Source organism: Chelon labrosus (genome assembly GCF_963514085.1).
Source record: "Chelon labrosus genome assembly, chromosome: 14".
Lineage (NCBI taxonomy): Eukaryota > Metazoa > Chordata > Actinopteri > Mugiliformes > Mugilidae > Chelon > Chelon labrosus.
The window spans coordinates 3,158,173-3,186,152 of NC_140347.1; the positions used below are offsets into that span (position 1 = coordinate 3,158,173).

Below are 27,980 nucleotides of genomic sequence, written 5' to 3' on the forward strand. Positions count from 1 at the left end.
GAATAACCATGGTCTTTCAACACAAGGGGGGCTAACTCCTCTCCAGTTGTGGCAAAGGGGCATAGTCTCCAATGCAGGAATACATAACCCAAGTATGAATGGTATTTGTGACATATACAGTGGCTTTGGTATTGATGCCAACAGATCACTCTCTGAGTTATCGACAAATAATGTTGTTGTTCCATCAATTAACATTTCCATCAGTAACACAACAATGGATGCAGTTCAGCAGACTTTTGATCCATTTGAAGATGATGGAAATCATGGTATTGATTTGTTTTGCAACCTTGTGCATTTTCTTCAAGAGAGGCATTCCTAAAATCATATTGAGTTCATTAAAGGAAACAAAACCCCTCAACAGATATTTCTGATTTGAAAAGGAAGAGCACGTGAACATAAATAGAAAAGGTCCACACAGGATATTTACTTCCTGTGGTTGTGTAATGCATAACACACTACCGATATTTGTGATAGTACAGCATTACACCTAAAAATATTGGCATATTTTAAAGTTCATTGTTGCCATTTATTTCATTTCTGTGTATGGGATGTTAATACCTTTATCTGTGTAATTCTGAGCTCAAACCTCTGTTTACATTTTACAGACATGTTTCTTGAAATGTTCAAAGAAATTGTTACCCAAACATTATGAAACTAATGTGAAACCACATTTTATTGAAGCTTTTGGCTCTGGAGAACTCAATAAATTGACTGAACTGTTACTTATTTTAACATGTCATCCTTTGCTGAATAGAATGCCTAAAATCAACATTAATACAGCATCAGTGGAATCTGTGAGACAAGGGGCATAAGAAGCAACACAAAAGCAGCACAAAAAATATTTACACATTACACATACACTCATCACCCACTGAAAAAACACACTTTAAGTTGTGTATGTTAAAACAGCAACTTGACTCTTGATTTAAACAAAAACAAAAACACAAGACTCAATTGTTAACTATATCTGACAATTCAGAAGAGTGTACACCATCCGCACATTTAATTAATTATTAATAATTAAAAAAAAAAATTAATTAAGTCTTAGAATACCTTTCCATTACATGCTTACATGTGTAAATCAGGGCCTGATTGTGGTGCTAGGAGAAAATCATTACAAATCATACATTTACAATAGAACTTGCCTTTGTTTTTGTACAAGTATGCCAAAGATAACCTGTTCCACCTATGACTTACCCTCAGATCCCATATAAATGTAAAGTTACTGAACTACAAAGTGAAGAAAATGAAAAGTATGAAATCAGTACACTACTGATCAAAAACAGGTGGGGACCGGTGAACAACATTGTTTACTTATCAATAAAAACAAGCAACAGTAAATTACATTCAGTTCCTACCTAAACTACAGAGTCAAGTTCCACAACAATTTAAAATTACATCACAATAAGTTTCTCATTACAAGTCTGCTTTTGCTTTCACTGAACTTTCTGAAAATCTGAACTGTAGCCTACTAAAGAAAATGTTAGCACCTTATTGTTTTAACAAAGATGCAACAATATGTATTTTTCAAACAAAACAATGTGGAATGATATCCACACCAACAACATCTGTCAGGAATTGTTTTGGAATTGATTGCTGACTTGAGTGTGAACTTGACCTTGACAGAATACTGAATACATGAATTAAGCTATGCCAAAACCATGGGTATTGCCCAATGCAAAGTCCATGTTTTCCTGAAAGTCTTTGTAAGAGGTGTGCAGTGGTAACTTCAAGCAATTGATGCAGGTGTTTGCAATGGGCAGTTTAGAAATGGTACCCGTGTTGTGCTCTTTGTGAAGAAATTCCACTGAAGGTTGTGGGGAGAAGCCAATTGGTGGAACAGTATTGGCACCGGTGGCAAAGGCGAGAATTGTCCCCAGCTTGTGCGTTCCCTCTTGATCTAGAGAAAGCAATACATTGGAAATTAGATTAAAATAAACAGAACAAAAAAAAACATAGCATGCATCACTAGGCCTACTCTTAAGTGATATACAGTGACAAGATGCAGTGCATTATTAATTTAAGTAAGACAAGAAACATATCATTTCTACATTAACCTTCTGCATCTGTTAGGTAGTCTCTCCAGAAAGTAACAACAACTTCTTCAGCACGCCTTCTGTTGCTGCCAACGGGAGATAGGCGGATGGTGAAGAGGCTGTCAACCAGGTCAGCTGTGAGGGTTGTAGGAGACCAGCATAGAAGGGGGCGAAAACTCTCCTGGTGAGCTTGGATTTTGTCCAGCACACCAAGTGTCCTCAGTCCATCCCGAAATCTGAGTAAAAATCACACTTTCTTTTTAAAGTGTTTTGGTTGGCGACTTCAGTTTTAACAAAAAAAGTTTTCTTCACATGTAGCAGATGAATGAATCAAAGAAAAAACATATAATTATAAATATAGGAATTTAAATCCTATTAAAATATGCAAATATCTTGTACTTCAGGTTAGTTACAACAGTAAAGTATGTATGTCAAATTCATATTTTTCAGGGTACTTGGTAACCAGTGGTTGAAGAACTACTACTAAGACCTTTACTTATTGTAAAAACACTCCAAATCCTACTACAGTAGTAAGTAAGTTAGTTAGTATTATGAGCCTGATGTAGTTAAAGTATTGCAATAAAAGTAGTGTTTCGGTTCATCTGACTGATATATCATTATATGACATCATTAGATTATTAATAGTGAAGCATCAGTGTTAGAGCAGCATGTTACTGTTGTAGCTGCTGGAGGTGGAGCTAGTTTACACTACTTTATTAGTTAGCTAGTTTAGTCCAGTGGTTCCCAACCTAGGGGTGGGGCCCCTCCAAAGGGTCAGCAGATAAATGTGGTGTGTGCCGAGATGATTAATGGGAGAGGAAAGAAGAAAAAACTAATTACTGATACACAAATGTGTTTTCAATTTTTGGACTTGGCCAATTCATGTGGAGGGTGGGCATGGACTAGCACACTACACACTTAAACAGGAATGGCCTTAAGAAAACCCTTAACACAAGGCAGTCTTCATGGGTTTCAGTTCTTTATTGTAGAGGCAAAAAAGCTGGATACAAGTTTACCTCTCAAAAGGACCACGCACTCTGTGTATCACTTGGAACATCAGGATGTCATCTACAAGCAGATTCTTGTCTTCCAACCTTCGCAGTGGCCTCAGGCAGCCAGCATTGGCCAAGTAATCCTCAAGTGGCTCTGTTTTTGCTAGCAGATCTTCAAATGATGTACATTCTGTGACCTTCCAATAGATACAACAAACACAATTTGAAAGGGCTGTAATTAAACATCTTCCCCTCTACACGAGTCACTAGTGTTGATACAGATGCACATAGACCACAACATATTCTAAAACTCAGAAGAAAAATTACCCTTTTAATTTTTTCACGCAGGTCACTATCTACAACATCTTCCAAAACTGGCTTAGCCAATTCTGGACCATCAACAAGGCAAGAGAAGAGAGTTGGGGACAGAAAGCTTGCAGGTGGACCCCCGTGTACAAAGCTTACTGCAATGGCCCTGCCTGCAATGAAGTACCTGTCCTCTCTCATGGCTAGAGAAAATAAAATAAAATAATTCATTTGACAGTTCATGTGTACAAAGACTTGACAAAATACCTGTACGATCATATAAAATGTAGTGATATAAAAATAATAATAAAATTATTATGAGATTACTATTAATACATACCAGTACTGTCAAAGGCCAAGTTCATTTTGCCACCTTCTCCCTCAAACATTGGAGATAGGGGCAAAGCTTCCATTAACAGTCTTAGAAATTCTCTTCTTGGTCCACCTAAGTCCACAGCCTCTTCTGGTACTCCCATATCATCAGAAAACCTGACAGAAATACTGTGACATGGATCATAGGTCCCTCGTTTAAAACCTCTGATGGCTCCATCCAGGACTGTGGATCGGTTAATGTTAAACTTGCATTTCCTCTGATAGTTTATTTTTGTTGCAAGACCTTGCAAAATATCGCTTGCTGGCACCGAATGTCCTATGGTCCTTCTGAAACAAGATACAAGATAAAATATAGCTGCAAGCAGCAATGTAGGGTTCAAGCAGGACGTTTCGGATAGAGCTGCAATAGTACTGATAGCATCGGCATGATGCAAGGAGTACAACAGTACCATGTTTTCGAATATCAGGCATACGGGTTAAAAGTTATGAGGTAAAACGCAGTTTTGCTAATTACATCGCCCCCTAGTGGCCGAATGACACCAAATTTATATTGCGCACTTCTAAGGGAGTCTCAAAGCGTGTGACTAAGTTTGGTCCTCGGAAGTCAAAGCGTCACCGAGATATAAGAAAACTTCCTGTTTGGCGGCTTTGCCGCCAACTGCGATTGGCTAACAGGAAAAGTTGGCATGAACTGTCACTGGGGCAACCCACAGTATCTGTGGATATCACAATTTCATTTCAAATAAAAACGCATCAAGAGATATGAGCAAAACCAATGTTTTGCTAATTATAGCGCCCCCTAGTGGCCACATGACACCAGATTTGTTTCGTGCACCTGGGACAGTGTCTGGAAGCATGCTACCAAATTTGGTTTCATTGCACCAAAGCGTTGCCGAGATATGAGCTCCAATGGAAAACGCCGCCTTCGCCGCCAATTTTGATTGGCTGTTGCGGCCAAACGGTTTCGAAGCTGAGGACGCTTGATAGTAAGGTTTGTGCGCATTGGCCCGTAGACGGTCTGTGCCAATTTCTGTGAGAATCGGACAAATTTGTGACCGCTGACAATTTAGTTTCGTTTTTCAACAAAATCGTAAATTGCGAAAAATCTATCATGACGCATTATGACGTCATAGGGTGCGTTGGAATCGCGATGATCCAAGGTTTCCAACGAGACCTTGTTTTCAAAAATCGGACATACGGTTCAAAAGTTACATTCACAAATGTACTTCAAACTTTGACCAGTTGGTGGCGCTAGACCGTGCTTAGTGCTTACATGTAACTCAGTCAAAGTAATATTGAGACTGCCCTTAAGCTATGTGCAAAATTTCGCAACTTTTTACCATACGGTTCTATGAGCTGCCATAGACTCCCATGGCGGAAGATTAGGAATAATAATAATAATAAGAAAACCATGAATAACAATAGGTTTCCAGCAGCTACGCTGCTGGAACCCTAATAATAATAAGAAAACATACAAACACAATAGGCTTCTAGCAGCTTCGCTGCTTGAACCCTAACAAGACAAATATAAGTTATAGTATATACTTGTTAAGAATGCAGCATCATGTGTGTATTTTTCATGGTCATTGACAATTTTGAACATCAGAACATAACTGTCAAGTATAAAGTATATTAGTAAGCATTTAGTATAATACAAAGTCAAGAGGTTGTGATATGTAGCACAATAAGCTACGTTTTGTAAACTGTGTTCCAAGCATGCCGTGGCACCTGCCATTAAAGTAACCTCTCTCCTGATAGTAACAACCTTATCACTGTTGTTAGTCTTTGGAGTGATTCTTAACAAACAAACAAACAAACAAACAAAAGTAACTGTTATCTCCAGGGACAAAGTGCAGTTGTGTGGCTTATTGAAGTTTTTTAAAATAGTTTTTGGACAACAACTGAGCTGAACAGCACAGAAGAATAAGATATATCAGGCTTTGGATACAGGTACCGTTCTTCTAAGTAGAAATTTGTAAATTGTTGCTCTGCACAACATTTGTTGACAAAAATAAAAAATATAGAAAATTGCCAGCCTCATCATTTAACTTTTACATACCAGTGCTGTGAAGGGCCAATATACACATATGCATATAAACATAGCAGGTATGGCACCTGAATTCACTAATAATGCAACAAAACTGTCTTTGAAAGTGGCTACCATAACACATTTGCATTTTTTTGTACTAACCTTTCACTCTGTAGGCTTGCTAGTATAGCCTGGTTCAATTCCTCATCATCAGAAGACATGTCAGACAGTGCAGCCGTTACTGAAAGGTAGTTATCATAGTTTGTTGCAGTAGAGGGTAACACAGAACAAAGACTTGCTGGAGTGCTGCTCTGGTAAGGTGAGCTTGAGCTGTTTTGGCAAGTCAGGACCACAGTTGGATCAGCTAAAGTTGTTCCTCCAAACGATGAGGTAGAAGGCTGACTGGAAGAAGGGCAGCTTTCCTGTGAGCACACTGGCAATTGACTCGAAGAACTGCTTGCTGAAGTGCTGGTGTGGTTGGTTGAGATACTGCTTTGGTGTGTCAAGGCAGGAGTTTGAGTGACTGCAGAGGTACAGGTTGGTGGGGAGGCAGTCATTTGGCTGGTAAAACTGTCTGAAGATTCAAATGAGTGTCTATCTCGTGTTAGAGATGAGGAGCGCAGCTGCCTTGCTGAACCAGTGTTTTCCTCACTGCTATAGCCTGTATTATCATCCTTGGAAAGACATAACAGATTGTCAGATATATTCATTTTCAACTGTAAATGGAACAGTACCTGGAAAGACCAAGATTTATGATTACAATTCTAAGAATTACTTTTGCTGTTCACGCTTTAAAAGTGCCCATAGAGTACCAGTATCCTCTCCTAATTTTAGCTCTCGGTTAGTCCAATTAAGCAGCTGTCAATTTATTCCATTTCTGTGCTTAGATTTAACATTTTAAAAACAGGCATTCCAACTCTGCACTAGTCTATAGAAAATGTATATAGTTTTTCAACACTCATAGCTACAAAGCTGAACTGAAACTTTAAGAACAACCAAGATAACAACATTAATCTTCATTCATTCATGTTTATGCACCAATTATAGTTGTTATTATGGTTATTATTATTACAATGCTCTGCAAGTCAGTTCAAATGTGATACAACATACCAAAATTGGCTTTGATGGTCTGATGTATAGGGCTTTAGATTTATAGACTTTATGTATGAGATTTGCATCCAGTTCTTGTCCAGCACGCAGTTTGGGTGAAATCAATCTGTTGCCACATGCCATCAGAAACTCAAGGCTGAAAAACAGTGGGTAAAAATGCAAAAGGTTAAAAAAAAAAGGGTCCAAAAAACTTTTTTGGATGCACAAGACACATTGAAAACTGATGCACTGACAGCCTGTGTTCCATTTCATCTTTGAAGATGGACACAGCAGAAAACCAGCAGTCAGAAAAATAAATGAGGAATGTAAGCAATGCCAAAAAAAAAAATGAAATGTACTAAATAACTGGCTTAATAGTTCAGGTTTGATCTGTTGTTTACATAATCTAATTACATGTGATTTTCACTGCTTGAGATATCCTTTTAATTTATACTTGACATAAATAAAAAGTGCTTACCTCACATCAGCAGAGAGTTTTTCTCCAAAGGCATCCCGTATTTGTTCAGTGACAGTCCTCTGGTCCCAGGATTTCTGGAATTCAAATCCATTCAATATATGTCCTTGTTCGTGTAACTGTTGCTTTGTGCGATGTTTGACAACAAGACTGCTTGATGGCCTCGGAAGAAGGATGACGTCTTTGTTGAAAGTATCGTGATATTGTGTTTTGGCCCTACAAAACAAAGCAGAAATATATGTATTCATCTTAAATGCATTCTGTGCTCATCAACCCTTAAAACATGGCAAATGTTAGGTTGTAGGCTATTTTTTAGAATCCTACCACAGCTGTTCATTATAAGTACATTTTTCATTTTCTCAAGTTCATAAAATATTTTATATTAAAATAAAATATATAAATGAAATTTATATTGATATATGATGTATATATCACAGCTCTTTTAAAAAAATGGCATTGACTTATTGCTGAAAGATATCCTCTAACGTTACCTGCTTGAACCAGCAGCATTAGCGCCAGTTAACCACAAACTAAAATGTGTCATTTAATTTTTGCTATTTACAATCTCTTTGACTTGTGCTAAAAACGTTAGCGATCTAAAACTCCACTGTGTTGGCAATTTAAAAAAAATGCTTTGAAATAGTTAGGTTTGTCACTGCTCGAACTGAGTTGAACATGGATCAAATGAGCCTGACAGCTAACAGTTAGCGGACATTTTCTTAAACTAACCAGCTTTGACTGTGTTGCCAAAGTGTGTTGCTACATTAGCAGGAGTACGTTTAGGATTTAATGTTAGTTTAACGTTAGGTTGTTCTCACCGTTTCCTTGACCGGGTGTTCCAGTTGCCAAAGTGTTGCTGAGTCTGATATCGCAATGACGGCCGCCGCAGTCCTCCAGTTTGGCCTTGTGTCACATTAGCTGCTGCTTGGTCTGCTAAAGGAACTTGGTAGTTGCCTGGTCTGAAAAGTTCTCGCATCTCACTTTCCACCGCGCTATGAGTAACGTTAGGTGCAGCTGAGCCTGTCCTCTGCCGCTCAAGGGACGAGGACAAGGATGGGATGGTTTCAGGAGAAGACAAAATATTCCTTAGTACCCCAATAGCTTGCTGAAATGCCCGCGTCTCATCTCCCCCATGATCTCCCCCCTCCATGCTGATCGTGACCTGACGGACCTGACCTGCATGGCTCTGCTTGAGCTTCTCAGCCAATCACAGAGGGATTCTTCTTCCTCTTCCTTCGGTTTTATGGCGGGTTGCAACCATTATTAGGTGTATACCGCCACCTACTGTACCGGAGTATGTAGACAATGAATGTTGCCTTCCGTTTCCACTATACTCCTTCCGTTTCCACTATACTTTCACTCACACATACATACATTCTCCTTTCACATACATATATTCTCACTCACACATACATATATTCTCACTCACACATACATACATTTTCGTTTTACATACATATATTACTTCTAGTATGAAAATGTATAAATATGAGAGTGAACATATATATATATGTGCGAGTGAAAATATATGTATGTGTAAGGAGAATGTATGTGTATATGTGTGAGAGTGAAAATATATCTATGTGAAAGGAGAATGTATGCATGTGTAAGGAGAATGTATGTATGTGAGAGTGAAAATATATGTATGTGTGAGGAGAATGTATGTATGTGAGAGTGAAAATATATGTATGTGTAAGGAGAATGTATGTGTGTGAGTGAGTGAAAATATATGTATGTGTAAGGAGAATGTATGTATGTGTGAGTGAAAATATATGTATGTGTAAGGAGAATGTATATATGTGTAAGGAGAATGTATGTATGTGAGAGTGAAAGAATGAATTATGGCTTGTACGGCCCCTCATACTGCACGCCTTCCCTCACTCTCAGGTCTGGAGCCTTGTGGTTGGGCCTGATCTTAAATAAAATGATTACAATCTGAATTAAGTAACCTATATAGTATACTATACTTTTCACTGATAAAAAATGCACTGACAACTGAAACCTCTGTTGCAGTCAGTTGAATTCCCATATAATGTGGATACATTCAATGATTCTGGTGAAGCCCAGGAATTACACTGGAGAATATAAAGAATATAAAAGCATGTTGCCTACTTGTATAAAGAACAATCACAATATATTATAAAGCCTTTGTGAACCTGTTTTCTGGCCTTACCATCCCATATTTCACTACAGCTATTTTACTTGATCACTAGGCTCTCAAATGCTCTCATGGACAGGTGCTTTCAGGGTTAGCCCCCTACAGAACATATTTATACATTCACAATACTATGCATAGCACACTGTATACTGTAAAGTGCAGTGTTTGTAACTTACAGAAAATGCTTCTGATAAGATAGGCCTATTTTACAATAAATAAATTATATAGGATGGTGTCTTATCATTATCAAAATGCTTCACCTCCTGCAGCTGGCCTGCTGGCAGTTTTTACCCAGCTCTGCAATGATGTATTTCTTTTAGCTGCCTTCTTGAGGTCTTTCTTCTTAATCCATCTCTGTTGTGAAAGCATACTTAAGCACACAAAATTAACATTAGTGAGTCTCTCTCTCTATATATATATATGTAAATGTATATATAAAGTATGTGTTTAGTATGCCTACATTAACCAATTCACGTAGCATATTGACTTTAAGCAATATGTAATGCATGATTAAAAAGTAAAAACAGTGTTGGTGAAGCTACTTTGAAAGAATAGCTTTCCAAACTACCATTACTTTATTACTGGAAGAAGTTAAACTACAGCAAAGCTACTCTAGGGATAAATATAGTTTGGTTAACTAAAGCCACTTAGAATAAAATGTTCATACTACTGAAAAAGTGACAGTGAACATATGATATAAAATTATAGCAAAAGAAATGGCCCGTTCATTGCAATTAAACTGTAAGTGCAATTTCTTTCCTCACAGTTCATACATAAATAATATAAAAATATCTAAAAATTGAAATAGGAAAGGGGCCTGTTGTCTCGTCAGTTTTGAAACAACTGCAAAATGTATTTAAGCTAGTAGTTGAACTAGCCTACATGTAGTTCACGACTCCCCAACATTGGATATACTATATCACATCACATCCAATGGAGCAGATTCATTGTTTTCATTCTGTCATGGGATTGGGATGGGACCAAGTGAAAAACCACTACCATGTTTCCCGGTAGCTCGATATATGCTAACGTTAATAAAAGGCAATGCTGCGTGATGTGAGACAAACGTTAAGAACTGCACATTATTCGAGGCAAGGTGGAGTGGAGACTTTTTTGTATTATTCAGAGAGCATTTGTAATCTCCATAACTTCTAAAACTCACCTGGCTGCCAAACTTTCGCTATCGTACACCCACCTGCAGTGTTCAGTGTGTCAGAAAGTCACATGACGAGGGGCAGGGGGAATTGCTGACGTTGTCAAAATAAACCTTTTTTTTGGTTACAGAAAAAAAAGTTTGAATTATATGCCGATTTATTTAGATTTTTAACACTTTACCAATAATGGGCTCATTGTATTGATGCAGACACATCAGCAAAAAAAAAAAAAAAGGCACTCTCTCCAGAGGGGCAGCTCAGTTACTAAGGGCAAACGGGCTGTACTTGTGCACGTCCGTGTTAACCAATGTTAAGCTACTTGCATTATTCCTCATCACAAGGTGGTAAACAGCTTATTAGTGTCAAGGTTGCTCACTGGCAACAGGCCTTTTTAGCACCCAATCATATTTATCTCAGAACATTAACATCCTGTTACAATTTGTCAGGTTACAATTCTGGAACTCTTTTTTTTTTTTTTTTTCTTTTCTCTCTCTGAGGAGGGCAGCGATCCGCCTACACCCTGGCTCAGGTTAAAGGTCTTCTTTTCTTGTGTTTAGTAACTGACCCAGTCACCAAACAGGTCCGGTGATCTGCGGACCCTTCAGGACCTCCGAAGGGGGTTCAAATCTGAAGGACAATGGCCTGGCTCCCAAATCTCATCCAGCTGAGATTGAGCAAGGCTGTCTGGTGGCTGGTTACTGGCTGTAGCTGGTGATGAGGAGTGAAGGTGGGGGCTCCGGGGAGCTGTGGCAGTATCCTCAACAGCTGAAGGTGTGTCCCACAGGTTGAGGGGACCAGTATCCAAAGATGTAGAGTCAAGATCTGGAGAGGGGGAGGAAGCACCTCCACCGGTTTCCAGGCATCTGCATCTTGGAAGACCCATGCGTTGTCCAGCTGGGTGTGAGAGTAGTATGGCTTGGGCTTGTCATGATGCACTACTTTGGCCTTTGACCTCGGGCCCTTTTTAATTCTGTAGATCAAGTCATCCAGTAGACCTACAACAAAATATGGGCCCTCGTAGGAAGGCAGAAATTGCCGTACTTTGTTTTTCACTCTTTTAGTGCCTTTAACAAGGTACCACACTGCGTCTCCAACATGATATCGAGCTTGGCGAATATTTTTATCATATTGTCTTTTGGCACGTTCAATGGACTTTCCCAGGGCTTCTCTAGCCAGTTGGTGGGAAAGCTCCAGCCGTTCCCTGAGCTGTAGAACATAGTGTGGAATGGTGTCTACATTGTCAGCACCAGGTGGCAAGCCAGTGACCAAGTCAATTGGCTCTGTTATTTCCCGTCCAAAGAGCATCATGTTTGATGTCAGACCTATGGAGCTGTGTTTGGTTGCCCGATATGCCATAACTGCATATGGGATCATCAAGTCCCAGTCCCAGTGGCACCACTCTGCAGTAGAAGCCAAGATTTCCTGTAAGGTGGCATTAAAACGCTCCACTTGTCCATCAGACTGCGGGTGAAATGGAGTGGTTCGTGTCTTTTCAATTCCTAGCATTTCTCACGTTCCTTGGAAAACTGCTGATTCAAAGTTGGTGCCTTGGTCACTGTGTAGGCTGTGTGGAGCCCCATACCTGCACATCCAGCCACTGCCTTTGGAAGCAGAAAGTTGTCGGTTATTGGTATTGGTTTTTTAAAAAAGTTATCGTGCATCCCTAGTGGGTTCCCATCTTTGTTTGTCACCATCACGATGGGTGCAGCCCAGCTGCTGTTGCTGGGTTGAGCTAGCCCTGCTTCCAGACTGTGCTGCACTTACTGGTCCGCTGCTACCCGTTTCTCTCTGGACATTCTGCGTGGTGGCTGTTTCACAGGGGAACCCGGGGTTGTCAGGATGTCATGCTGCACAAGGTTAGTGTGTCCTAGATCAGAGGACCCCGTGGAGAAAACATCACCATAGGACTGTAGCAGATGGGCCAGTCCAGCACAATCATGCTCCGTGAGGTTAGCACAGCTCTCAGCATATAGGGTCAGCAGATGATTAGGCACAGAAGCAGAGACAGGGTTAATAGCTACAAGCATTGCAGGGGCTCCTGGCGGCTGGGGTTCCACCTTCTCCAACACCCTTGCTGGTTGCAGAACCCTGGCTACAGCCCCTCTTTTCAGGGTGACAGCAGTAGCACCAGGGTTGAAGACTCTGATGGTTCCTAAACGAGGCTCCACCTCCATTATCTGAAACTGGTTTGGTTTTAAAAAGTCTGATGCGGAGCAGCAAATTACAACATGCAAAGTTTGCAAACAAATAGTGCATAAAAAGGACAGTAACACCACTAATTTGTTCCACCACCTCAAACACAAGCACAAAACAGAATATGAAGAAAGCCAGAAAATGCGCAAGGATGCAGAAGCAGCGTCGACTTCATCCGGTAAAAAAAACAACGACTCTGATAAACTTGCCAATGCATTATAGTCAAAAAGATCAGGCTGAATTGGTGTTTATTTATTGTCATTTTTATCGTTACCGTAATAAATACCAGAAATTATCGGGATCAAATTTTTAGTCCATATCGCCCATCCCTACTGCACAGGGAGATTAACTTCACCCAGAACCGTCAAACCAGATGCCCTGGAAGACCTGTGCAAGAGATGGCTGTATTGGGGGTCTGGATTCAGTGGGTATGGATTCAAAAAGGTGACGAGGCAGCACATTTCTCCGAGCACCAGAGTCTAGCAGAGCAGACATTTCTACTCCATATATCAGTATTGGGATACTCATCTCCTCCTCTTGGTCTGTGGTGCAGGTGACTACTGTACCTGGAGCTTGTACTGGAGTCAAACTGGCATTTGGGGTATGTTGCTTAGGTTGACGAAGGGAAGGGCAGGCTCTCTAAATGTCCAATACCACTGCAGTTGTGGCAGACAACTTTCTCCCAGTCCATATTCACATGTTTGCCTTTCTTGGGCTGCCACTGTAGGCAGGGTTGTGGTGCCCCCTCTGGCTCGTTGTCTGGTCCAACAGCTACCTGCTCTGGCTCCCCACACACCATCACATGAGCACTTTCACGTACCGTAGCTGCCTGGTTGCATAAGCTGTGTGACTGCTCTAGCGGCTCTTCTAGTTGTCTCATATCTGTGGGCTATTTCATAGGCCTTGGCCAGGGTGCGTGGTTGCTCCTCCAACAGCTTTTGCACCACATAAGCATCGGCTATGGCATTGATGAAAATCTCCACGCTGATGGCATCCTGCTCCCGCTTTGTACAATCAGCATACACAATAGAGACCTTTTAATAGATGTCGTCTCTCAGGCTGTGAAGAGTTTCACCCGGCACCCTCACTCGCTGCCTCAGTTCAGTGCTAATAGCTGCTGCGTTCTGTGATCATAGTCCATGGCCAGCTTCCATTTCATCAGTGATCCGCTGGTAGCTCCATCTGGCAGATCTGGGGGTTTTATGGACAGTGGCGCCAGCTGCAGCAGTCAGGCTACATCTTAGCTGAACAGCCTTGGTTTTCTCTGACCAGTGGTTAGCCCTGACACAGTTTTCAAACTGATTAAGAAAGTCTTTCCAAGAGCCTGAACCATCAAAATGGCCTGGTTTCAGTATCCTCCACAGACTGAAACATACGTGGGTTGGAGAGTGACACAGCCCGCTGGGGAAATAATGTATGGGTCACGACAGCTGGGCTCGTGGTAATACCACAGTCACAGTTCACGGGGGTGAAAGGGTTAATTAATTGGCCACCGGCGTCCAGCGCCGTATTTTGAGTTACACTTCGTCTCATCCCGCACCCACACTGCTCCTAGTGCAGTCACAGTCCTGTTGAAAACTTCTGTACTCACCACTTGTTGCCCTTTGTTGCTTAACTGATGCTATGAATGGGTTGGTGGTTGCTGGGGGTGGCGGGGTGAGCGGCCGTGCACCCCTGCATCGCAGTGTCCGAGCATGCTCCATCGCGTCACTCGTGTCTGCCATAAGCTCCATGTCGGTCACAAACGGGTTAGTGCTATTCCGCTCACCGGCGTATCTTCCGTAAGTGTGATTTACAAAGTCCATATTTGCTCGAACAGTCTCCGTTATATCCATCAGAAATGGGTTAGTCCCTGCATTTGGGCTTTTCCCGGCGTTAACTTTACGCGCAGCCACTCCCTCTCTTTGCCCACCGAAAACTTCTTCAGAGGGAATCCTGGACAAGCCCCCACTGTTACCTGAACTAGTCTAGTCGGCTTCGAACCGCAGTTGGGAGCACACCGGCCTCTATTTATCTTCTCGTGCCTTGTAGGTTAGCTGGTAACACGCTAATGTCTGGGCACCTCTTGAGAAGAAGGAGGACTTAAGTGGAATGCCGGTCACAAACGAACTTTATTCGGATGACAAAAACAGCGGCCTTAACAACTTATGCTGCTGTAGCCCTGAGCCTATCTAGACACTGTTTTTAACTGCCTGGCTTCACCTGCGGAGTTGTAATGTCACCCTCTTGCACACGCCATTTTTCGGCACTTCCTTTTTCCCACAATTCACTGGATACACATAAACATAGGTTACATCTAAGGCCCCCAGCTGTCTCAGGCTGTGCTTGAAACACATGTTTAGAATCGCAAATAGCGAACTTTAGGAAAATGGCGATAGCTTCCTGTTAACGAGTGTGTGATGTGATTGAGTACAGCGTGATTAACTTCGGATGCTAAACTTGTCTCTGTTTGACATATTTATTTCATTTGGTAAAGTACCCTGACATATTTAGAATAGTTGATACTGTTTATTAAATGTGAGTTGTTTACAAGGTGTATACATAATCTGTATTGAAGGAGTTATTTCTGATTTTGTGGAGTTACAGGTGAGCACGTTCACAACCGAAATCCGCTTAATTAGAGTTTAGATGACAGGTATTATGAGTTAAGCAGAATTCACTACATGTAGTATGTTTTATGTTTTTGTTCTGGAAAGACATTTAAAGTATTGGAACCATCTTAAAGCTGTAGTATGGTTATGAGTGATGTATTGTCACTAATTGAGCAGTATGTTTAGAGTCAAAGGTAAATGCTGAAACGTGATCAGCACTGTGGATCTGATTGCACTGTGTTATAGAAGATACCTCTGAGCAAAGAGATTGTTTATTTTTTTTGTAAAGTTAAGTTTATTTTGGTGAAGATGAAGACAGACAAATATACTGAGATATTTAGTCAGAACCAAAGATGGACATTGAACATGGTTACACTAGGGAATGAGTTCATTGCTGCATCTCGTGTTTTTTCATAAATTAAATAAAGAGACGGAAATCAGGAAGAGAAGCTGGTGGTTCATGTCTTAAGTTTCTGACTCTGTTACTGTGTTTTCCAAACGGCATCGAACCAAAGAAAGACAAAAAAACAACTATTTGTTATTGTGGTCACTTACCCTGGGACCCGTAACATCAGCACTAAATAAACCATCTGCCTAAGGCCAGCCGGGTACAGACAGAAGAAAGAGAGAAGAGAACAGCAAGATAAACATACATCTGTCATAGATACACATATCTGACTAAAGCGTACATGTGGAATCTTATGATACAAACTGATGATGTTACATGACAGTTCGAAAATGTAAGAGGAATCATAGGCAGGTTGGAGAATTGTTCATTCAGGTAGGAGTGGATAACTGCAGGATTCCATGAAGACTGGGCAGGCTGATGAGACCACGACAACAGATGTAGTATGGAGCTCTACAGGAAACGCACAACTCCAGGCCAGAGATACTCACAAGAAGAGGGGGGGGGGGGGGGGGGACACACAGCAGTAAACATTCTACATACTAATAGCACAGAATTGCATGACTAGTAGTAGATAGGAAATTAGAGGGCAAGAGCTCTGTGCCAGAGAAAAGAAAGTGGAGGATGCACGAGAGGAGAGAGAAGAAAGAAGGAGGACATGTGTTTAGTGCATCGTCCCCCAGCAGCCTAGGCCTATAGCAGCATAACTAAGGGATGGTTTAGTCCAGCCCTAACTATAAGCTTGATCAAAAAGGAAAGTCTTAGTCCTGACCTTAAAAATAGAGAGAGTGTCTGCCTCCCGAACCCAAACTGGGAGCCGGTTCCACAGGAGAGGAGCCTGATAGCTGAAAGCTCTGCCTCCCATTCTACTTTTTGAAATTCTAGGAACCACAAGTAGGCCTGCACTTTCAGACCGAAGTGATCTGTTGGGATGATATGGTACAATAAGGTCTTTAAGATACGATGGAGCTAGGCCTTTAAGGGCCTTGTATGTAAGGAGGAGGATTTTAAATTCTATTCTAGACTTTAAAGGGAGCCAATGAAGAGAAGCTAAAACTGGAGTAATATGATCTCTCTTGCTAATTCCTGTCAATGCTCTTGCTGTGGCATTTTGAATCAATTGGAGGCTTTTTAAAGAGCTATTAGGACAGCCAGACAGTAATGAATTACAGTAATCCAGTCTGGACGACACAAATGCATTAACTAGTTTTTCAGCATCACTCTGAGACAGGATGTTCCTAATTTTGACGATATTACGCAGGTGAAAGAAGGCAGTCCTGGTCACTTGCTTTATGTGACATTTAAAGGACATATCCTCATCAAATATAACACCAAGGTTTTTTACAGTAGTACTGGAGGCCAAGGTAATGCCATCCAAAGACACCACGTGATTAGATAATGAATCTCTGAGATGCTTAGGACCGAATACAATAATTTCTGTTTTGTCTGAGTTTAAGAGTAGGAAATTACAGGTCATCCAAGCCTTTATGTCTTTAAGGCATGCTTGGAGTTTAACCAGCTGATTAGTTTCATCTGATTTCATGGATAAATATAGCTGGGTGTCATCTGCATAGCAATGAAAGTTTATGCCATGTTTTCTAATAATCTTTCCTAATGGCAACATGTATAACGTGAAGAGTATTGGTCCTAGCACAGAACCCTGAGGAACTCCATAACTTACTTTTGTATAAGTAGAGGAATCATTATTGACATGAACAAACTGGAATCTGTCAGATAGATAGGATTCAAACCAGTCTAATGCAGTTCCTTTAATCTTGACCTCGCTTTCAAGTCTCTGTAGTAAAATATTATGATCAATAGTGTCAAATGCAGCACTAAGATCTAGCAGAACAAGTATAGAGACAAGTCCACTGTCTGAAGCCATGAGGAGATCATTGGTAACTTTAACCAAAGCTGTTTCTGTACTATGATGAACTCTGAAACCTGACTGAAACTCTTCAAACAGACCATTCTTGTTTAAGTGGTCACACAACTGATTAGCAACAACTTTTTCTAGAATTTTGGAAATAAAAGGAAGGTTGGAGATTGGTCTATAGTTGGCTAAAACATCTGGATCTAGAGTGGCTTTCTTGAGTAAGGGCTTAATTACAGCAATCTTAAAAGACTGAGGCACATATCCTGTTAATAAAGATAAACTTATCTGGTTCAATATGGAGGTGTTAATTAATGGAAAAACTTCTTTGAGCAATTTAGTTGGGATTGGATCTAGAAGACAGGTTGATGGTTTAGATGCTGTAATTGTTGAAGAGAGCTCAAGAAGATCTACTGGGGAGAAGTATTACAGATATTGATAAGGTCTTACAAAAGTTTCTAATGTCACTATACTTACATCTTTAACAGCTGTTGGAAGGATGCCTTGAATATTTTCTCTAATGCCAACAATTTTATTATTAAAAAAGCTCATGAAGTCATTACTACTGAGGGCTAAAGGAATAGATGGCTCAACAGAGCTTTGGCTCTTTGTCAGCCTGGCTACAGTACTGAAAAGAAATCTGGGGTTGTGCATTGTATAATTCAACATGTGTTAATAACTGGTGGAGGTAGAGCAGAGCACAGCATTAACCAATCACCAGTGAGTCTAGAGGAAGTGTGGGTGGGGCCTAGATGACGTGGCTTCACTCTTAGACAGTACTGCTCACAAAACTCACTAAATGGTGCCACCCATATCGTATACTAGAGTCAGTTTGACCAATGGGATGAAGTGGAGATGTGTCGTGTTAGGGAGGAATTTGTGGTGATGCCGATGAAGAAGAATAAGTACCAGAGTCTTGTATGTCTCATACTGAAGGTGTTTATTTAGGCTCGATCGAGGAGAACCGAAGCTTCGTCATCACAACATAAGTGCATAAGTCCACCTCAATTCTAAGGGACAAACGGTACAGCTCAGATTCTTGAAGATGAACATGAAGATAAGGACTCACACCAGCTAGGAAATACAAAGTGTCTTCCAGGAACGGAGGACGTTATCATCTAACTCTACAGCTGTATCTGTTGACAGCCAGAGAGTGAGACTGAAGACGCCAAAAGAGGGACCATGGCCTTGGCATGTTCCTCAAAGAGAAAACAGGGCAGATAACTGACCCCAGCAGTAGGGAAGATAAATTATTCTCTAACATGTCGTCCATTTTTTTTTTTTTTTTTACAGTCTATGGACTAGAACGATACCACAACACCTGTTCATGAGAAGCAATTCTGCACTAAAAGAGTTTAAAGTCATTTAAATAGGCTATACTATCTTTATTTACACGTTTCTAACTTTATTTTGAGGGTTTAACTCAAAAAGACATGCTTTCATTTTCAAAACCTCATTAATTTGCCATATTGTGTGTCCCAGCTCCATTTTAGTGCCTGTCTGATCATTGATCAAATGATCAAAATTGATCATTATTGAGTTAACATTAAGATACCAGATTATTGATCAGCTCTCAGTAGGGATGTCCCGATCCGATCACGTGATCGGAAATCGGGGTCGATCACGTGGTTTCAGACTCGATCGGAATCGGACGTTACATCCCGATCAGGGATCGAATATAAATATATATATATATATACACTATATTACCAAAAGTATTCGCTCACCCATTCAAATGATCAGAATCAGGTGTTCTAATCACTTGGCCTGGCCCCAGGTGTATAAATTCAAGCACTCAGGCATGCAGACTGTGAAACAAGACATTTGTGAAAGAATGGGCCGCTCTCAGGAGCTCAGTGAATTCCAGCGTGGAACTGAAATTTCCTCGCTCCTAAATATTCCACAGTCAACTGTCAGCTCTATTATAACAAAATGGAAGCGTTTGGGAAAAACAGCAACTCAGCCACGAAGTGGTAGGCCACGTAAAGTGACGGAGAGGGGTCAGCGGATGCTGAAGCGCATAGTGCAAAGAGGTCGCCGACTTTCTGCACAGTCAATTGCTACAGAGCTACAAACTTCATGTGACCTTCAGATTAGCCCAAGTACAGTACGCAGAGAGCTTCATGGAATGGGTTTCCATGGCCGAGCAGCTGCAGCCAAGCCACACATCACCAAGTGCAATGCAAGGCGTCGGATGCAATGGTGTAAAGCACGCCGCCACTGGCCTCTAGAGCAGTGGAGACGCGTTCTCTGGAGTGATGAATCACGCTTTACCATCTGGCAATCTGATGGACGAGTCTGGGTTTGGAGGTTGCCAGGAGAACGGTACATTTCAGATTGCATTGTGCCAACTGTGAAATTTGGTGGAGGAGGAATTATGGTATGGGGTTGTTTTTCAGGAGCTGGGCTTGGCCCCTTAGTTCCAGTGAAAGGAACATTGAATGCTTCAGGATACCAAAACATTTTGGACAATTCCATGCTCCCAACCTTGTGGGAACAGTTTGGAGCGGGCCCCTTCCTCTTCCAACATGACTGTGCACCAGTGCACAAAGCAAGGTCCATAAAGACGTGGATGACAGAGTCTGGTGTGGATGAACTTGACTGGCCTGCACAGAGTCCTGACCTGAACCCGATAGAACACCTTTGGGATGAATTAGAGCGGAGACTGAGAGCCAGGCCTTCTCGACCAACATCAGTGTGTGACCTCACCAATGCGCTTTTGGAAGAATGGTCAAAAATTCCTATAAACACTCTCCTCAACCTTGTGGACAGTCTTCCCAGAAGAGTTGAAGCTGTAATAGCTGCAAAAGGTGGACCGACATCATATTGAATTCTATGAGTTAGGAATGGGATGGCACTTCAGTTCATAGAATGAGTAAAGGCAGGTGAGCGAATACTTTTGGTAATATAGTGTATATATATATTTATATTTATTCTCATTATTTTTTTTTTTATCAGATCTATAATATTTCAAAACAAATGGGAAAAATAACAGCTTAGTATTTGCTGTTATGTGGTGGTACAGAGTCAGACCGTCTCAACTCCACACAGAAACAACGTATGCGGCATGACGCCACTTTGCTGCGTGCTGTAAAGGAAGCAGAACACGGCAGCAACTTCAAGCTAGTGGCGCGAATATGTCTGCGGTGTGGAGATATTTTAAAGTTGATGAAAAAAATTTCGCGATTGTTGATATCATAGAATGATAAAATAAAAAATCAGGGATATCCTGGATCTGTTTCTTCGCTGTTCTTCATTTTTTTTAATGTACTGTAGAAGTATCGGATCGGGACTCGGTATCGGCAGATACTCAAAATCAAATGACTCGGACTCGGACTCGGGGGCAAAAAAACCTGATCGGGACATCCCTAGCTCTCAGGCTGTTATTCTATTTCTAAATTGTGGTTTTGGACTCACTGAAAAGTTTTTCCATGTAAATTCTTTTCTTGTACCTCAGCACCATGGGTGCAGGCACCTTCAGTTGCTCAGCACCTGGACTCTGGAACTCCCTCCCCCCTCACATACGACAGTCAGACTCCATCTCACTATTCAAATCACAACTCAAAACTCATGTGTTCAAATTGTCTTACTCTCTATAACTCGACCCTGCTTCTTGCATAGCACTGTCGCTGTCCACTGTTTGTTGTTTTAATATGTTTTTATTCTCTGTTAGGTGACCTTGGGTACCTGAAAGGTGCCATGAAAATGAAATGTATTATTATTATTATTATTATTATTACTGTAAGTTTGTATTGATTTTTGTTTTTGCATCTACATGACATCGTCCACAGTATGACTCTTTGTTTGAATACTCTCAGTCTGACCTTCTTGTTTTAACATTCAGTGGTCTGTGACTATTTAAATGCATCATGTGATTGTTAGACACTCTGATGTGTTTACAGACTCTGAAGTTATGAGGGTGTGACGACGTCCTCAGATCAGAGATCCTCAGATCAGAGAGAATGAGCAGCGTCTTCGCAACGCATGAAGGTGGATAGTGTCTGAAAGTCGACCTGAAGTGAGTTCAACAGGTGAGAATCCTACCAGAGAAATCTGGAAATTTCTGAAAATTAAGTTTGATTTGTCTCAGCTGAGTGTTCATTTTTGTATCTGTACTGCGTCTTTTAAGATGAAAGAGAAATGGATTTTCAGTTCTTCTGTATGTCCTGAATATATAAAGAATTAACAATAAAAATTAAAACCAAACCCAGAAAACACAGAAAATTATCTCCATGTGATTACTGTTTCACTCTGAACTGATTAGAAGGAACATGTCACTGTTAAAATGTTATGTCTTGTGTTTGTAGGAAGATCTAACAGCAGAAATAAGACTCTCCTGTATCCAGCTGTGTCCATGGAGAGAGACCAGTCTAAGAGTCAACCTGTTGACTTCAAACATGGACAGAAGTCAGCTGATCCAGGGTAGGAGAAGAAAAAATACATTTCGGTGACAAAGATAGGCTATTTAATCATTTAAAATTCCAATTAAAGAAACCAAGGAAGAATTTATTCAGTATGTGTGGTGTGTTAATCCAGAAGTTATGTTTAATAGAATCCATCAGCGACCAAATTCCTCTGGAATTACATCAGTGTCCATGGAGAGAGACTTCAAACATGGACAGCAGTCTCCTGACCCAAGGTAAGAAAGGAAAATACACATTTCTCTGACAGAGATAGGACTCTGAATTTAAGGTTTGAAGATTACAATTACAAAATCCAGAAAGGATTCATTCAGAATGTGTATTAATCTGCTTTATATTTTAACAGGATCCATCAGCGAAAACCAGATCCCTCTGGAATCACATCTTTGTCCATGAAGAGTGACTGGTCTATGGATAAACGTATTTACTTCAAAGATGAACAGCAGTCTGCTGATCCAGGGTCAGAATTAACACAGATCTATTAATCATTATTCAGTTCTGTTCATTAGACTGTCATATTTTAGTCCAGAGTTTATCTGTCATTTAGGCCACGTCCACACGTACGAAAACGATCTTTTCCCTCTCCGTTTTCGATGGCATCGTTTCAAGAAACCACACAGATCCGTTTCAGCACGACCGAAAACGCTACTTCATATTCCAGGCCTATAGGTGCCGCTGTTTCAGTTTCAGAAATTCACCAAAAACGGAGAGGAAGAGGCGGAGCATGCGCACAAATCTTGAGCGCTGTTTACAAATCGCCTTTTTTGCTCAGCGTGGTGGCACATTAGCATGATATTTTGCCCTGGTAACCCTAATAGGCTCAATATCTTATCCAGCAGGAAAACTAGCATGTAGTCCGCCATTGTTGTTGATGTTGTTATGAGACGTCTTGCGGGAGGTGGAAGGCTGCTCGGGAGTGTCGCGATGACATCATCGTTTTCTCCGTTTCTGTCTGTCTACACAGAAACGCAAGAGGTGCGTTTGTGAATTTCTCCACCCTGGGACCCGTTTTCAGAAAAGTGCGTTTTAGGGCTATGCGTTAACAGGATACGTGTGGACGATCGGCCAAAACGATGCAAAACTTCTGCTTTTCTGCGTTTTTGCGTTTCTGTGTGGACAGGCCCTTAGTTTCCTCTGTTAAAACACCACATTCAGTAATCAGAGCAGTGTTTGTTGTTCTCATCTTGTGTTTGTGGCATCAATAAAATGATGATCATCACCAAAGTGTGTTTGTTAAAGAAGTTAGTTTGAATCAAAGATGTTTCTCCACAGACTTCAGCAGCAGATCTCAGTGGTTTCCAGTGATCATCATCACAAAGACCTGGACTCCATATTCATGGTGAGTAAATGTTCAATCACAGCTACTACTGCTAACCTCAACAACCACAAACTAGCATTCTGGTTGGAGAAGTCTTCATGTTGAATGCTGTCAACAAGCAGCCTTTCAGATCAACATGATTGTTATTCTGCCCTCGCAGTACGACGTCCGCTTTGTACGGCTAGACAGTTAGTTAACAGCGTGTAGAAGAAAAAACTCTTGAAATATTTGTTGAGGATTGAGGTTATCTTTTGTTCTCTTTTCTTCCTCAGTTTTATTTCATAAAGCTTTCTCCATACAAGTTTGTAAGACTGAAAGAATAAACAGAAAATAAACATTATAAAATATAACGTCTCTTATAAATAAACATCCATAGTATCATCCGATTCACTGCTACACACGTTATCTGTATTACTTAATAAATATAAACAAATCCACTGATTAATCTGCCGTAGCACCATAGCTCCTTACTGAGCAGTTTAACCAGTACATCGGCAACACAAAAGGCTTCAACCGCGAGCGTAACCCGAGAAACTCGATACGGTCACAAACATAATAAAATACATTATCGCAAGTAAACATGTACATCACGCACTAAACCACGATACTGATATGTATTTACTTACAGACAAAGATTTAACCACGCTCCGTGATGAAGCAGACTCGTAGAGCATTTCCGCGTTGTGTTCAACTGGTCCGTCACTGAAACGGGTCCAACTAAAAACACTCAACGCCACAAGGCGGAACACTCCTCGCCTGGTATATTATTATACCACTATTTAGCATCTTAATTATTCAGGGATTAATCAACCAAATTATTAGAGTAAACAAATATACAATCAATTATTAGTTAACATTTATGCACACTCTTATTATCAGAATGTCCATCACTTCATGAGTCTTTAGATATAAGAAAAACAAGCTCTGAGATGGGTCTGATGTAGGTTTTTGGTGTTCCTTCCCTCACCACTCTAACTTTATGTCTTTACCACAAGTCCAATCGGCCAGTCGTTTCATTTAGCCTGACTGTCCTTCATCAGAACTACATCATCCACTTGAATGCTTGGCTTGTCTTCAGTCCACTTGTTACGTTTCTGGAGAGTCACCAGATACTCCTGTCTCCATCGTTTCCAGAAACTCTCCGCCAGACACTGCACTTGTTTCCACTGATTTTTGTGAAGGTCCTGATGATCGAAGTCATCTGGAGGCGCTGTCACTGGGGTCATCTTTTGAGTGAGAATCATTGCAGTTGTTAATATAGTGGGATTGTCGGGGTCAGTTGACACCGGGATCAATGGCCTGGCATTTAAAATGGCCATGACTTCTGCCATTAGTGTCGTCAACACTTTGTGTGTAAGACGGTTGTTGTTAGACCGCAGCAACATTCCTTCCAGAATCCGACGTGCTATTCCAATAAGCCTTTCCCAACAACCTCCCATATGGGATGAATGGGGTGCATTGAAAGTCCACGTGCAGCCCTGATTGTCAAGGTAACTAACTTGTCAACTCTGGATCACTGGTGTTAAATTTTAACTCTTTGCATGCTCCAATAAAGTTTGTGCCTCTATCGGAGCGAAGCTGTTTGGATGACCCACAGATTGCAAAGAATCGTCGTAAAGCATTTATGAAACTTGAAGTGGACATGGATTCACTTCAATGTGTGTTGCTCTTGTGCTCATGCATGTGAATAACACTGCCCATCGCTTATTTTCAGCACTCCCTCCACGAGTGCGGCGAGTAACAATGTTCCATGGCCCGAAGACGTCCAGTCCGACGTGGGTAAAAGGGGGTTCTGAGGCGAGTCTGTCAGCTGGTAACGATGCCATTTTCTGTTCCATTAACCTCCCTCTCAGTTTTTTACAGGTCACACAGTTATAGAGGACACTAGACACCAGCCGTTTGTCTCCCACTATGCACACTCCTGCTGACCGGACGACACCTACAGTAAAGTGAAGACTCTGATGGAAAACTTCCTCATGATAATGTGTCACTATGAGAGTGGTGATGTGATGAGTTTTTGGTAGTATGACAGGATGTCTCTCGTCTCTTGATAAGTCAGCGTTGGTAAGGTGTCCTATTCTAAGGAGTCCATCCTCGTCGATGAAAGGATTTAACTTTCTCAGCGGACTCTTTTTTTGAGAGCTGGATCCCGTCTTTCAAACAGTTTAACTCCTCTTCATAGGATTCTTGCTGGAAACAACAAATGATGACTCTTTTAGCTTGCCATCGTGCATCGACAGCATCCACCTTGTGAGTTTTGGAGAATGTTCTTGTTACTTGAATAAGTTTTGTGATGGCTTGCAGTAGACTCTTCCAGCTAGAAAATCGTTCAAAACGGGCTGAACTGAACTGACCTTCTGTGGCTTTGGTGTAGTTGACAGCAACTATGGGCCAAACTTCAACATCAAGTTCTGGATCAACAAGATTAAAACCGTTGCTTTGTGGAGGCTTACTGCAGTTTTTCAGGAATCCGGGACCAGAGAACCAGTTAGAGTTCCTGAGGATGTCTACTGACGTGGGTCTGGTGGCATGATATGCCAGATTCTGTTTGGTGGCAGCATATTGCCGTTGTTGTGGATGACTGTTGAAGACTGTCGTTCCAAGTTTATCTTTCTCCTCGCCTTGGAATGTGCAGTCCACAATACTTGGTTGGTGAGTGTTTTTTGTTTTAAGTGTTGAATTTTATTAGGGCAGGGCCTCAACATGGATGTCCGTCCATTAGGCAGTGTGTGTGTCTTGTACACTCTGACAATGGGTGGTTTGTGAGATCTGTCCAAACAAATGTCTCCTACGATTACCCACCCGAGATCAAGACGTTGGGCGTAGGGGTCGTCATGGTCTCCATTGTACTGTTGCCTCATTTTATGCACTTGCAAAATGTCTCTTCCTAACAGGATGAGGATCTGAGCATTTTCACTCATTGGTGGTATCTTCTCTGCTACAGGTCTCAGATGGGGGAAATAACAGGCTATTTCTGGTGTGGGGATTTCAGCTCGGTCGTCTGGAATCATTTCATACTCAATGAGAGTCGGGAGCTTGCTCTTGACCTTTCCATCATAGGATTCTACCAAAAAGTTCATTGCTCTCCTCCCTGAAGTTTCCATAATGCCAGAGCAAGTCTTCAATGTGTAGGGGAACGCTTTTTCACAGAGGCCAAAGTGGTTGAAGAACTCAGGACGTGCAAGTGAACGATTTGTAACGAGCTAAAAAAAAAAATTAATTAAAACGGCTCTTTGATCTGACGTCGCCATCAATATAAAGAGACGTAGGCAGCCGCTTCCGGCGCTCCTGCAATGACGTGCTGGCAGAGCGACGTTCCGGTTCGGCGTTGTAGTCCGCAAACTGCGGCAGCATAGGAAAAAGTTAATCACAGAGGTAGTTAATCCCTCGTTGCGTTTTTCCCACCGCGATCGACTGTAGAGGAACTAGATCGGAATCGGACCATAGGTGCACCGGCAAGTTCGCTGGGTTGTGGATGATTTACGGGGAGGGCAAGGGTGAGCTGGAGTACCGGTATATATATATTTTTTTCTTTTTCTTTTTTTCTTTCTTCCCCTTTTTTTTTTGTTTTTTTTGATTGACGGATTTTGGAGGATTAATTGTTTTCTCGTTTTGGATGTAGAAAATATAACACGAACTAAAGACTAACTGAATTTTGCCTTGGAAAAAAAAAAAACACTCGAGGAATTATTGTTTTGTGTTTGTGAAGAGACTGAATATAATTTGAAAAGTGGACATTGTTTTTTTTTATTTTGTTGTGTAAATACATTTAAAAGAAAAAGACAAAGTGGTGTTTTGGTTTGTTTTAATTTTATTTAAGGTTGTATGAGTTGGTTTTGAATTTATGCATCCTTTGTGTCGGTTTGACTGAAAAAAAAAAATAACAACTTATATTTAAATTGTCAGGCTGAGTCCTGACTGGCACCCCAAAAATAAAATAGAATAGGATAATAAGTTGCTTTAAAAAACCGTCACATAAAAAATTGGCACCCCAGATGGGACCATAATCCTTGGACAAATAAAAAAATAAAAAAATAAATAAAATAAATCTTGGGTTAACTGAATGAACAAACAAAAGACCACATGTTCTAAAATGGCTGCCCCTTTGGAGAACCTGGATTTGCTAGCAGAAGGACTCTGTGAGGATCCAACCATAAACATGGAGAATGCTGAAACAGGAACCAGCTATTCTCTGCTGGAAATGGAGCTTTGTGGAGAATCAGAACTTCTGGGTCCATTAATTCCCTTGCCAACAAACATTGCTGAAAAGGAAACAAAAACCAATCAACATGGAAAATCGCTTCAACAGGCGTATCACAAGGAAGAAATACAGGAATTCATGAAACACCAGAAGGAGGAATTAAAGAGCTGCTTTGAGGAAATCATAACTACAAGCAAAACACAATTAAAGGAACTGGAGGACAAAATGAATAAGCAATTTCAATATATCCACAATCAGTTCACAAGTACAGTAAACTGGCGCATTCAACAATATCATGCAGTTAAATGACCTCAAATCTTTCCTTACCCCCATGGCATCCACAATGAAACATTTGGAAGAGGAAGTGTTACATTGTGCAGTAAAAATTGACGCACTGAAAGAAGA

General features: G+C 41.0%; 2 protein-coding genes and 1 long non-coding RNA gene across 6 annotated transcripts; 1 reads left to right on the forward strand and 2 right to left on the reverse strand.

Moving 5' to 3' along the window:
- Positions 1-1,132: 1,132 nt before the first annotated feature.
- LOC311498929 (G2/M phase-specific E3 ubiquitin-protein ligase-like) lies at positions 1,133-6,869 on the reverse strand. Of its 4 annotated transcripts, XM_084559723.1 has the most exons (7): positions 6,807-6,869; positions 5,859-6,370; positions 3,675-3,823; positions 3,356-3,537; positions 3,053-3,225; positions 2,058-2,272; positions 1,133-1,900 (listed from the first exon to the last, which is right to left on the reverse strand). In XM_084559723.1, the coding sequence occupies exons 2-7, from the start codon at positions 6,251-6,253 to the stop codon at positions 1,644-1,646; spliced, it is 1,371 nt and encodes a 456-aa protein (XP_084415849.1). In that variant the 5' UTR covers positions 6,254-6,370; positions 6,807-6,869; the 3' UTR covers positions 1,133-1,643. The 4 variants fall into 4 exon arrangements, 3 of the variants coding, with proteins under 3 accessions (XP_084415849.1, XP_084415848.1, XP_084415850.1); XM_084559722.1 differs by having other exon boundaries at positions 5,859-6,861; XM_084559724.1 differs by lacking the exons at positions 5,859-6,370; positions 6,807-6,869 and having other exon boundaries at positions 3,675-3,912.
- A 5-nt stretch (positions 6,870-6,874) lies between these two features.
- Positions 6,875-9,119, reverse strand: LOC311498946. Its single transcript, XR_014699436.1, has 3 exons — positions 8,079-9,119; positions 7,264-7,476; positions 6,875-6,942 (listed from the first exon to the last, which is right to left on the reverse strand). It is a non-coding gene; the product is annotated as an uncharacterized lncRNA (long non-coding RNA).
- A 12,701-nt stretch (positions 9,120-21,820) lies between these two features.
- LOC311498941 (uncharacterized protein) lies at positions 21,821-27,964 on the forward strand. Its single transcript, XM_084559740.1, has 6 exons — positions 21,821-22,057; positions 22,188-22,274; positions 22,403-22,516; positions 23,329-23,395; positions 25,089-25,149; positions 25,228-27,964. The coding sequence occupies exons 1-5, from the start codon at positions 21,921-21,923 to the stop codon at positions 25,113-25,115; spliced, it is 432 nt and encodes a 143-aa protein (XP_084415866.1). The 5' UTR covers positions 21,821-21,920; the 3' UTR covers positions 25,116-25,149; positions 25,228-27,964.
- The last annotated feature ends 16 nt before the right edge of the window (positions 27,965-27,980 follow it).

Coding starts and splice junctions, on each gene's coding strand:
- LOC311498929 (XM_084559722.1), bottom strand. CDS start 6,406: ATGAATATATCTGACAATCTGTTATGTCTTTCCAAGGATGATAATACA. Junction 3,824..5,858: donor GCAAGCCTACAGAGTGAAAG/GTTAGTACAAAA, acceptor TATTTCTGTCAG/GTTTTCTGATGATATGGGAG. Junction 3,538..3,674: donor CTTGGCCTTTGACAGTACTG/GTATGTATTAAT, acceptor TATTTTCTCTAG/CCATGAGAGAGGACAGGTAC.
- LOC311498941 (XM_084559740.1), top strand. CDS start 21,921: ATGTTATGTCTTGTGTTTGTAGGAAGATCTAACAGCAGAAATAAGACT. Junction 22,058..22,187: donor CAGAAGTCAGCTGATCCAGG/GTAGGAGAAGAA, acceptor TATGTTTAATAG/AATCCATCAGCGACCAAATT. Junction 22,275..22,402: donor CAGCAGTCTCCTGACCCAAG/GTAAGAAAGGAA, acceptor ATATTTTAACAG/GATCCATCAGCGAAAACCAG.